At 41.9% G+C, this 12,868-nt stretch overlaps 1 protein-coding gene across 8 annotated transcripts in view; it reads right to left on the bottom strand.

Annotated features, from left to right (window-relative positions):
* CDH10 (cadherin 10) overlaps positions 1–12,868 on the bottom strand; it is a 410,273-nt gene that overhangs the window by 27,644 nt on the left and 369,761 nt on the right. For all 8 annotated transcript variants that reach the window (XM_081873036.1, XM_081873030.1, XM_081873034.1 and 5 more), the window contains exons 3-5: positions 12,126–12,420; positions 1,583–1,702; positions 162–329 (exon numbers count right to left, since the gene is read on the bottom strand). In XM_081873036.1, the coding sequence (XP_081729162.1) occupies positions 162–329; positions 1,583–1,702; positions 12,126–12,420 (583 nt within the window). The remainder of the gene's footprint in view (positions 1–161; positions 330–1,582; positions 1,703–12,125; positions 12,421–12,868) is intronic.

Genomic DNA, 12,868 nt, shown 5'->3' with positions numbered 1-12,868 from the left:
ATTTTTGTTTTTAATAACAGCGAATAAATCCGTGTATAAGCCTTGTGTTCGAGTGTGTGCCCCATAATCTAGGTTTGCTTTAAATTAAACCAGATGGCAGTCGCCTCACTCTTTTATTCTGATGCTTTTGTAGTACAGAAGGGCTATTAAAGGAAGCTTACTCTGGGGGAATCGAGGCGGATTGTCGTTGACATCAGTCAGGGTGATGTTGACTGTCGTGGTCCCCGATAATCCACCCATCTGGCCTCCCATGTCTTTTGCCTGAATGACAACTTGGTACTGCTCTCGGTTTTCCCTGTTCATGTTTGGTAGAGCTGTCCTGATAATGCCTTGGAAGAAAACAAGCAAGCATTTGTTAACATTGCTGGCATTCACTTTGCACGGCAAGTCACACACACAAACAAACAAATAATGGACCCATTATAACATTGAGAGGGTATATTTTAAAATATCAGGAATAGTTCAGCAAAAGATTGGCCAACAGGGTGAGAGATCAAAAGCAAGACATAACATAGAGAAAAATCTATATATTAGTGGGTACAAAACTCTTTGCATGTATTATTATTATTATTATTATTATTATTATTATTATTATTATTATTATTATTATTATACTGCCCTTTAACCAAAGATCCTAGGGCAGTGTTTAACATTAAAAACATAATTCATGAAGCATAATTCATGCAATATTATTATTAGTAGTAGTGTTTCTTCGATTTATATAATGCCCTTTAACCAAAGATCCTAGGACAGTGTTTAACAATAAGAACATAATTCAAGCAGCATAATTCATGCAGTATTATTATTATTATTATTATTATTATTATTATTATTATTATTATTTCATTTTATATACTACCCTTTAACCAAAGATCCCAGGGCAGTGTTTAACATTAAGAACATAATTCATGCAGCATAATAAAAAAAAAATAATTATAAAATAATCATAACAACAGTCCCCACCCTGTGTTTAACAGGCCATAGCTTATTTAATGGCCAATGGCCTGGGTAGAGAGGAATGTTTTTGCCTGGCATGTAAAGACATGAAATGATGGCACCAAGCAGTTTCTTTGGAGAGAGCATTTCATTGATGGGGAGCCACCACAGAAAATGCCTGTTCTCATGTTGTCACCCTCCAAACCTTTCAGGGAGGGGGGTCATATAAGCTAGAACAGTGGTACCCAACCACCGATCCGATTTACTAGTTTAGTAAATGCGGATGACATTTTACACAGGAGAGCATTAAAAAAACCCCCACTCCTTCCTTCCTTATAAATCTGAAGTGGTACAGTCTAGAAATTTACCACCTCTCGCTGTATACTGTATATAAATTAGCTCTTATATTGCATCCCCTATATTTTTTCCCACCCCCTTTCTGTTATCAAAGTAGAAAATTAATACATCCAGGATTTATTCAGATTGCAGTCATCAAATTTGCATTTTAACACTTCTCACACTTCCGAGTTTCTGAAGTTACCAGAATATGGCATGCAGCTATAGGTACTCTGCTTCACTGAGTGACTGGCAAAAAGGCATTTGAGTCCTTCTTGAAAAATAGAAAAATAGCAACAGCATCCCTGACCTGTTTCTGGCTCCACAGAGAAATATGGTTGGCCTTGAAGTATGCTATAGATGATTCTGGCACTGTTGCCATAGGAAGGGTCATCTGCATCAGTGGCTGTAACTTGCACAACAGAAGTACCTATTCAAATAAAACATAGTTCCGTCATCTCAGATGCTGAAAGCATTATACACTGCATTCAAAGTAGCCCTATTAACAACTCCAATTTTCCGTTCTGCCTCTGGAATCTCTTGTCATAGAAGCCCACATTTTAAAACAAAGAATCTTGGGTGGAGAGTCAAGGACATCTGGGTACCAATTTATATCATCAGTGCCTCTGCATGATGCCTGGTGGGTCATGGACGCTCCAGAAATCCTCAAAACATGGAGGCTAGCAAAGGTCTAAATCAACACAGTTTTGAGCTGCAGGACTCAAGGTTACCCAGATGCCTCTCCCTGCATAAATTAACTCCTGAAACGCCCCCTCCTTGCATGAATTAGTTGAGTGCCACCAATTTCCCTTGTAAATGTTGAACAGAGTTTCAAGGCTGTATTTCATTTCACACTGACAAAAATATATTGTGGTGTGAGCAAAATAAAAATGGGTTCAGACACCACTGGTGGCAGACCATGGGGTCTCAAATTTCAGTGGTGTGCTGTGCAATACCAAATCTATACACACCCACCCCGGCTTCTCATGATCCAGTCTAAATAATAACTGTGGCAACTCTTGCAGTGCTCCACATATGATACCATCACCCGCATATAGAAAAGAAGGTTCTTGTTTTCAGTTCTAGGCAGTTTTCCCTGATTATAATATATAGGGGGAACTCAGTCCTGAAGGAGCGTCTCAACCCCTATCGTTCACCCTGGACACTGAGGTCCAGCTCCAAGGGCCCTCTGGAGATTCCCTCACTGCGAGAAGTGAGGTTACAGGGAACCAGGCAGAAGGCCTTCTCAATAGTGGTGCCCGCCCTGTGGAATGCCCTCCCATCAGATCTCAAGGAAATATACAACTATCTGACTTTTAGAAGACATCTGAAATCTGCCCTGTTTAGAGAAGTTTTTAATGTTTGATGTTTTATTGTGTTTTAATATTCTGTTGGGAGCCACCCAGAGTGGATGGGGAAACCCAGCCAGATGGACAGGGAATAATTAATAAATTATTGTTATTATTACTATTATTATTATGGCACCTCTTTTTCTAGAAAGATAGCACTTTTGGTATGTACTTTAGGCGTCCCTCTGCCTACAAAACTAGTATGTCACAGAGAATGCCAGGACAGAAGTCTCTCCCTTCCCATGCTACTTTCCTAGGTAGAGGATTTTTTAAAAATTATTTTGTACATTCAGTCATCTGCAGCCCCACCTGATGTCAGAAGTGGTAAAGGAATGTAGGGATCTGCCTTACCCTTGCATGCTCTCCAGATATTTGGGACTTCCATTGCTGACTGGAGCTGCAGTTGTAGCACAAAAGATCTAGAACCTACCAGGTTGGGGAAAGCTGACTTACAGTGCTCCAGAGAGGTCTCTCTTTTTTAGATCTGCCTATAGATACCCAGAACTGAACTTGGGGACCTTTTAGATGCAAAGCACATTCTCCAGCACTGACCTACAGTGACTTCTGCTGAAGGGCCTTATGCAAGTTAGCTACCTAAGCAAGACCCAAGCCATGATGATTCTTATGGAAAGACGTTGTGCCCCTCCTTTTGTTGTTCTTGCTATTCAGCAAGAATTAGCCTTCTAAATTCCAGCTCAAGGCTATCCACTTTTTCTCCATCATTTATACTGTGCCTTGTGAAATCACTGTTCGTGTTTCTTTAAAAGAAAACCTCTTCAGCATCTTCCTTAGAGGTTAATACAAAAGAAAAATGGGGCAGTATCTAAATGTTCCCAAATCCGCCGCTGAACAGTGCACCGTATTTCTTCCCTCTTACAGTGACTGTGATTTTGCCTTATGTGGTAGAGTAGACATTTTAACGAGGAGATTGAATTAATGGCCACAAATGTGAAGTTACCGTGCTAACGCTTGCATGTGTTTCTTTATTTCCCCCTGTGGGATTTGAATGCTGAATCTAGTCTTTTCACACATTATGTGACAGCAAATCTGGGTTTGCCAAAAGATTTTGCATTCAATAGGGAGCTGCAGCATATTCGGGCTCTCGGCTGAGTGTGCCTGTAAGGTAGATGGTTGTTTCAGTCACACATAAGTTTTGTGGGTATGAATCAGCCCTCAGTCAGTCTCCAAGACTTTATTCTCATTGAAGAGAATGAGGCATCCCTTCCTCATGTGTAACCTTGTGTATACCTGCTGAGAAAGGTGCAGACATGGATTGATGACCTTTGCTCTTTTTATTGCACTTTGTGCCTATATATGAAATATACTGAAGATCAGGTAATATGCAGTTCCCTTATAAATAGTAGAAAACATTAATGAGATGCATATAGATGCTATTATTTTAAGTACAGTGCTACCTCGGTTTTTGAACGTCTTGGAAGTCGAAAGTTTCAGTTTTCGAATGCTGAAAACCTGGAAGTAAATGCTTCAGTTTTTGAATGCTTTTCGGAAGTCGAATGTACGTGCCACATGGCTTCCCTATTGAGTTTTCCATAAGTAAATGCTTCTGGAAGTAAATGCTTCGGTTTTCGAACGTTTCAGAAGTCAAACAGTCTTCTGGAATGGATTACATTTGAAAACCAAGGCACCACTGTATAGATTTAAAATTTGATTCAGAAGGCAAAAATAGTTGTTACTGCGGATGCAAGTGGCTACCAAAAACTATAGGCCCATGTCTCCTCCTTCTCTCTTCCTCTCTTTGTGGGATATGACATCATAGAATCATAGAGCTAGAAGGGACCCCTAGCATCATCTAGTCCAACCCCCTGCAATGCAGGAATCTCAGCTAAAGCATCCATGACAGATGGCCCTCCAATATGTGTTTAAAAACCTCCAAGGAAGGAGAGTCCACAACCTCCAGAGGAAGACCATTCCACTGTCAAACAGCTCTTACTATCAGAAAGTTTTTCCTGTTGCTTAGTCGGAATCTCCTTTGTGTTTTCCTGCTTCCACTCCTCCTTGTTGATCTTTGTGGGTAAATTCAGTGATGGTACCACATCATATCTGACACATGGCCAGGGGAGCAGGGGGAGGAAAAGATGGAGGACTACTACTTTTGATGGCTCTTTTGTGTCTGAGGAAAGGCTGTGACTCAGTTGCAGAGCATGTGTTCTGCATGCAGAAGATCACAGTTTAAACTCCTGGCATCTTTGAAATATTGTGTTTTAATTTTGTAACCTGCCTTGGGACCTTCCGGTGAAGGGCAAGCAATTAGTTAGTTAACAATATTGTCGGGGCAGGACTTTGGGGCAAATGTTCAGGGTTTCACTCATCACAATACACTAGGGCTGCCTTGTTTCAAACAGTGAAAATCCGGACAGAAAAGTTGTTGAGCTTTTTTGGCAAAGTTGTTGAGCTTCTTTAAGTTTTACCTAAAATCGCTGAGCTTTTTGGGCAAAATCGCAAAAGCAAAGGCCAGGAAATGGGGGGAACGGAACTTCCAACATGGGCTGCCATGTGTCCAGGTGTTCCCAGACATTGGACTGATTTCCACCTCCACACTGCTGCCAACTGCACTATTCCAGATATGTCCAGACACATGGCAACCCTAAAATATGCAGGACTCCAAAAATAAAGCAGGACACTACACTCTGGGGAAGAAAACTTGGTAAAACAGGTAAATCTGAAGACTAAAATTACCTAACTGCATTGCCAAGTTCTGCTTATCCATCAGTCAATCTGCAATTGGTATTCAAGGTAGAAGGTATTTTTTCCTAAACTTTAGACTTGGGGTCTTTTGCAAAGAAGTCCTGAAACACTACCACTTGCCACCAGAACACTCACACTCTTGCTAGAGGCTCAGGCAAAGCACAGTTTCATTCATCGCCGATAAAATGATGGATAATTAAAGCAGGAGATGGGATTCAGTCTATTGAATTCGATAAGTTTGTAATGAATAATTTGGCCAGCTTTAAAGGCATGGTGGGTTCTTTGCTGTAGCTTCCTTGCCTTCCACTTTGCCGTGCTGAAATGTATGAGCTTCTAATCAGCTGGAAGACTTAATCCGTTCCAATCCATTTGAATACATTAAGGGCCTTTCCCTTCTGTTTCATCTCAACATTTAGCCGGTTTAGAAACTGCACAGCCTTCAAAGGCTTCTGAGGTACAATTAAAGCGAGCCCTGACTCACCCTTGCAGCACCACCCGGCTTGTTACTTTTCTGCTTATTATACTGTTACCTTTTTAGAAAAATCGTTTTTATTCCTTGCCTTGCCAGGCAGTTTCTAATCCCTTTCAGTGGTGCACCCAATGCCCCATGCTTTGTAGATCAAATCTTTTGAAGAATCAACGAGTCCTTTAGCGATGCATCGGAGGGTATCAGAAGCATTTTGGGAAGCCAAACACATTGCAAGACACCATTTCCCACTTCTTCTTTTTCGTTTCGTTTCGTTTTTCTCAGTTCAGGAATAAGCTAAAATATTATTCTGGCTCACCAGGCAGGTACCTCTTAACACTCTTCCTCATATTTGCTGAAAGCAAATTCTACAGCACAATGTAACACTTTAGAAAGCTGAAGTGTACTACTAAATTATGGAAGGAGGCAGGGGGGGGGGTCAGAGCTTCCTAACACAGCACCTATTTTGCAAAGACAAGATCCCAGGATTCAGTATCTGCGATTTATCTCAACATCTGAAGTAACACGGGGAGAATGGATTGCATCTCATGAGGCAGCAGTGGTTGGTGGGAAATGACATTTTAAAACATTCTTCCCTGTCTTAAAAACTCTCTGAAACACCAGCGCAGGTGGGAAAGGGTTGGAACAGCATGTTTCTCTTGCTTCGATAGATTTCTAGATGCAGGAGGTGCATTCAGAACTTGAATCCCCGACTAGCAGGCTGAATTAGTGCAAGCCACATTGTAATTGTCACCTCATTTCCACCTCATTTTTCTCTCTCTGTGTGTGTGTTTGTGTGTATTTTGCCCAAGCTTAAGTCTTTCGAACTTCCAGAACCAAATTACATAGGATGAGCAGGTATAATGACACAGAAACAGATACCTGGATGAAACCACTGAAAACTGCAGATTGGGTGAGCGCCAAAAATATTTTTGAATGCTCTTTAAAATCAACAACACCTTGCATGCAGCAAACGAGTATACATTAGACGGCCCTCTTTCTGGTGCAGCTAATACATGCAATAAACTTTCTTTAAAATAAAAATGGAAGAGCATTCGACAACTTGACACTCTGCCTGCAGACAGCAGTGCTACAGTGTCAAGAGTCTGTCACTTATTCTTATTTCCCTCCTTATTCTGCAAAATGGAGAGCTCTCAAAAAGATTCTTTCAGGTCATTCTTTAAATGAGATCCCTGTGATAGTCTTCTTAATCCGACAGGAATGACTCCAAGCGTGGTGATCATAGCAGATAGGTGCAAATGCAAAGGGGTGGGGTGGGGTGGGGTGGAAGGAGATGAATGTCCCAGGCCACTCCTGTAAAATGCAGAGTAAGTGTGTTTTAAGTCTGTTTGTTCTGCCTTATGTGGCAGAGCAGTTTGCTGGGTGGAGAAGGGATGCACTGTGCTTGCATATTCCCCACTTCAGAGCAGTGCTGCAGTTCTGTAATTTTAAATTCTGGAGCTAATGCTCCTGTTGGGAGGGGGCAGGGGTGCCAAATTGAATAAAATATCAGGGAGGGGGCATGTAAGCCCTACCCTATATAATTAATCATATGACACAGTGCACAAACACCACTTGAATGGCAATGCTCATTAACCTAGGAGTTGGCTCCGATGCAAGAGGGGGGATATTCTCCTTAGATTGCAATGTGCATTATTTGTTCTCTGGTCCATAGATCAATATTGAAATATAATTGGAATTATTGTTTTTCGAATGAAATGTGATAGGTACATCAAATGAAACAAGGCTTTTAAAGGGAGGCTAAAGGGCATTCTAGAGATGGACAATAGGGAGGAACATGGGTACATCGTACCTCCCAAGTGCCCTGGGGAAAATGGGACAGCCCGGTTTTTCACGCAAGATCATAGCGGCCATTTGGGTGGCTTAACCTCACTCTCTTGCCCCAGAAAAGTGCTTTCTAGGGCTGAGAGCGAAGCACGGCTCCCAGAAGACACACATCCTAGTTTGGAGCTTGAAAAAGTGAACAGTATGGGTACAGGTCCTACGTCTGAGTGGGCAAAGAACAGCAGGAGGTTATTAATGCCTTTGTAATTGGCCTTGCCATTTTAATTGTTTCGTCTGAAGGCACATTAACTGTGGTAAGTGCTGCCACTACTATTATGAAGGTTGAGGAAGGGTGCTTCAGGCAGCAGATTTTGGCCTAATGTTAAAGAGGTGAATGCTATCATTTATTTAGCAGACTACTTGTATTGCCATGGATTGGGGCATTTTGAGTGGGATTCACCCCCCTCCCCATGCACCAAAGCATATTGGTCTGTCTCTGAAATGTGGTTTCACAGTTGCCAGTTTCCTTCCCCTGTAACTGGGCTGAATTCTTTTCAGAGAGGAAATATACAGTAAGCCCCATATATATTGCATAAGCCAGAGTTTTTCAACCTTTCTGAGTCTGGCTCCCTTGACTAATTACCTTCTTCTTTCTGTGGCACCCCTGTGGGGCTCAGGAGCCCAGTTATGTCACCCCTTATCTGCAGACCCAACACTCTTTTTCGATCACCCTCCCTTATGTAGTGTTCCCTCAGCCTCCTCTCCTCTCCCCTCTCTCGGGAGTCCTCCGGGCAGCCGAGGCTGCCAGACCTGGTCTCTGAACCCCAAAGAGAGGTGCCTCCTCACACTGCCCCACAGGGGCCTGGGAAGAGGTCGCTCTCATTCCCCTGGGGAGCTTGTAGCCAGGGCTGCTGCAAAAAACAGCTGTGCAAGCCTTTGGGAGGCAGAGATGCGAGAGGGCATCAGAGGAGGGAGGGAAGGTAAGAGGGAAAGAGGCACCCCTGACCATCATTCAAGGTATCCTAGGGTGCCACGGCACACTGATTGAAAACCACTGTCATAATGCCATTAATACCCCTGATCTGAAATCATGCTCAATGCATAAGGGGATTGATAATATGTTTTGCTGTGGATTTTTGCTGTTTATTGTTTCTTAGTTGTGTGGTGGAGTAATAATATTCAAAGACCACTCGGGCAAATGAAGGAAATATGATGGGTACCCAGTTGAGAAGAATTACTGTGGCTTTGGAAACAGGAAGAGAGGACATATCATACTAATGATGAAGTGAACGAAAAAGCCTGAGGACCAAAAGTATGCGGTAGCTGCTATAAATAGTTGGTGGGACTTCTGAAGAGAAAGACAAAAGGAACGCTAGCTGAAAATGATGGCAGGATAACTGCTGCAAACCGCCTGTGAACCCAGAGGGAGGTCACACCTGTGTGAAGTTTGCATTGATATCCCTGAGGTAGGAGGGTGGAAGAGATTAGAGGGCCGAGGGACCAACGAGGAAGGATAACAGCAATCAGCAATGCTGAGAAACGTAGGTGGGGTAATTCATAGGATGAGCTGCTAAAGCCCAAAGATCCAAAAGTAAGAAAAAGGTGGGCAGAGAAATTAAAGACAGGGAATAAGTAGGTTAGGAGAGATGAATAGAAGGGACACAGTGAAAGAACAGCGAAGGATAAAAATCCTAAAGAGTTTTCAAAGCCGCAAAGTCTTTCATTGGCCTTAGCAAGTCAACAGAAAAGCCGTGGTGAAGATAACTCACCCAGAGATAATAAAAGAACGGGGGCGTTGTGTTGCAGCCAAGGAAGAAAAATTATATCCAATATATATTTCTCTACAACTTGCTGCCGTGTGAGAGACAAATTGCATTGTGGAGGGGGCTCCTCAAACCGGGGCTTAGACTAGAGCCTCTAGATCTTTTAATCCAGCCCTGAGACTCCCGGGATAATCACCGATTGTTTCATAGACAGTGGATTAATATTTAGGACATAAGTACTACTTGTTGAGTGATGAGACAGAGAGAGAGAGAGTTAAACAGCTGGTGTGGCAGGATCTTGTTAAGAATGCAACCGTAATGTGATGTGTTCCAAATGTAACGTGTTCCAAAACAACTGTGCCGTGCTATACGGGACTCTCCGGAAACACAAGGACACACAACCTGCTTCCCATTTTAGTGCATAGAAATAAAATGAGACTTGTGAACTAGGGAGAATGGAGGAGAAATTCAGATTTGTTTGAATTTTAATGAGAAACTACCTAATTTGCACTTGTCAGATCAACATGTAAACCAAAACACAGCTGTCTTTTGAAATTCACACTTCTCTGAATTTTGGGATGTAGTTCTGCAACTAAACAATGAGTACCAAAATGCATATACTTGGGGTAAGTGTGCATAGAAATGCATTATATTAGGGGAAATTGTTTGCAAAAGTAAAAACTGCATAAAGAAATATGCACCAAAATGCTGACAATTTATCATGAGAATTTTAAAGCAACGAATCCCAAATTGCTGCAGAAATGTGGAGAACTGTATTGAAGACTGGAAAAGTGAGAAGCTGAGAGAAACCAAAATTGAGATTGCCCATACCTATTATGACCCTTCCTCACACTGCTATTTATCTGGCAGACTCCTGAAATATTGGGATGCCAAATTTGTGGCACATCATGAATTATTTGTTTTTAATTGGCCAGTTCAGAATTTTTGAGGGGTGAAACCAAACAGCATTGTGGCTGCCTGATGCTAAATGTGACAAGCTGTTCGTGGGAAGCAGCCATGTACAGATAGCTCAACTGGTAAAGCATGAGACCCCTGAATCTCAGGGTCATGGGTTTGAGTCCCACAATGGGCAAAGGATTCCTGCCCTTGCAGGAGGTTGGACTAGATGATTCTTGTGGCCTCTTCCAACTCTACAATTCGATGATCCTATGATCCTATGTCAAACAGATCCACTGATTTACTTGTAAATGCAGTTTCCATTCTTCAGGCACAGATTCATGATCTTGTATGCTTCTGAGAAAGGCCATTAGTTCAAAACCAAGTAAAACAAATACAAAAAAATGAACGAAGTTTACTTATATATGCAACAACTAATGGTGTAATAGTGCAAATCCATGAAAGCTCATTCAGAAGTAAGCCCCAGTAAGTTCAGTAGGGTTTACTCTCTACTAAGCAAGCTTGGGACTGTAGCCTAAGAAATCTAGTTTCCATCCACATTGCAACATGAAAGTGAATCTCCTTCCATGGAGCACACTCAATGTATATGGGAATTAGATTGAATGACTAGGCACCAGATTTGCTCTGTGACACAGATGTGCACCTGCAGCTATTCTCTGTGCATGGTTCCTAGTCCAGAATAGAAATCTGCAAATCGCAGCTTGCTTTCACACATAGACTTGCTTTGCTGGGTCAGTGTGCACTAATTTGCCATTTGCGTCTTGATGACGGAGGTCTATTGAATTAAGGAGCATCCCAGTCCTACTTTCTGGGATGGCTAAAAGTGCACAGCTTGGATTTTACACCATATAGCTAAGAACATTTTCTGTTGAGGAACTCTGAATGAACGGCTCATGCTTTTATGCTCGGGGTGTAATTGGTTGCGACGTTTGCAAATGGGGGATGAATATTCCTTCTGGTCAAATAATGTTTTAGAATCTTTGTTTTATGGCTTCCAATGGGTTGGTGCACTTCCTTCCCTACGCATGCTATGGACATATCAGTGCAATGTATCTGAATCCTGATCCAAGAGTTTATGCTAGATTACCTTCCAGTTCTGTAATACTGTGACAATAAAAGTTATATCCTAGTACTCTGGTATGTGCATTTATTCATTAGTAACCACTGTGGAGTGATGGATTCTCACTAAGTTTTAATCACAGTCATTCTCCCAACTAGCTGTTTAGTCTCAAATTATCCTCTGTTCCTTCACTTTTTATGGAGAATATAGATCACTGGGATACAAGTATTAGGCAGGGATCCATAATGGATATAAAATACATCACAACAGCAGCACTACTACCATAAGGATATGAATTGTGTCCCCAAATGCATGTTTGGGTTAAAAGTGGCCCCAGATACAAAAACATTGAAAACTATGGATCTAGATCTGTGGTTCCCAACGTGGGACACACGCCCCACAGGGGGGCAATTTGATTTTTAAGGGAGGGTGATTTGATTTTTAAGGGGGGCAATTTGAGAATGAGTTATTAACAGTGAATGACCTTTTAGGCTTCCTCCAGTGAATAGGAGTCCATTTTTTGAATAATAAGAATTATATGTCATGGGGGGTGGGGACCAGGATTTTAGAGACACTTAGGTGGGGCATGGCCCAAAAAAAGGTTGGGAACCACTGATCTAGATAATGCAGTTCCTAATTTCATTCAATTCCACTGTTTTTCCTTAAAAAGAAAAGAAAAGACCAAATTTATGGCATCTCCCCCGAAAAATGCAATTCCCACCCTGGCTGCCTGAATTTACAAGAACAGGACATATGTGGCATCTCACCTTTGCAGACATTTATTTCCATTTGAATGTAACACTCACCAACAACTGACATTTCAGGAACACTTGCAGTGTAAACTTCTTCAGGAAACGTTGGTTCATTGTCATTGATGTCATGGATTTTGATGACAAACTCTGATTCAGGCTCCACCGGCCTGAGTGTTTTCCTGTTAATAGCCTGGGCACGTAGGGTGTAGTAAGCTTTCTCTTCCCTGTCAATTCTTCGTGTGGCATGAATGTCACCTGTTCGCTCATCAATAACAAAAAGAGTGCCAGCTCCGTCTCCTGACAAAATGTACTTGAGGGACCCATCTCCTTTGTCTTGGTCAGAGTGAAGCTAGGGTTGGGTGGTGGGAGGAGAGAGAGAGAGAGAGAGAGAGAGAGAGAGAGAGAGAGAGAGACAGAGAGAGAGATGTGTTTAATAAAACGGGTCCACTTCTTCAGAAGACAGCGAGTCACACAAGGTGCTTCAAACAAAATATGCATTGACAAAACCAAGTCCCTTTCAATTTATGCTGACTCAATACATCACCATGTGTGTGCATAGAGCATTAAAATTCTCATTTCCCAATAATGCACAGAATATTCGTTAAGAGCTCAGCTCCCATGGCAGATTTTAGTTTCTCCGGCAACACCTGTTCCGTGCTGTGGAACATTTCTGTCACAAATCTTAAAGAAGAATTTTATGGTAATGCTGACCTTTTCTTCCCTTGGAAAAGAATCTATTAAACATTCACAACCTGCTGTGTTAGTTGTAAATTCTCTAAACAGATAAAGGACAAGGC

The sequence above is a fragment of the Podarcis erhardii genome (genome assembly GCF_964252035.2).
Source record: "Podarcis erhardii genome assembly, chromosome: 8".
In the NCBI taxonomy this organism is placed as follows: Eukaryota; Metazoa; Chordata; class Lepidosauria; order Squamata; family Lacertidae; genus Podarcis; species Podarcis erhardii.
This window is presented reverse-complemented; position numbering and strand designations above follow the sequence as displayed.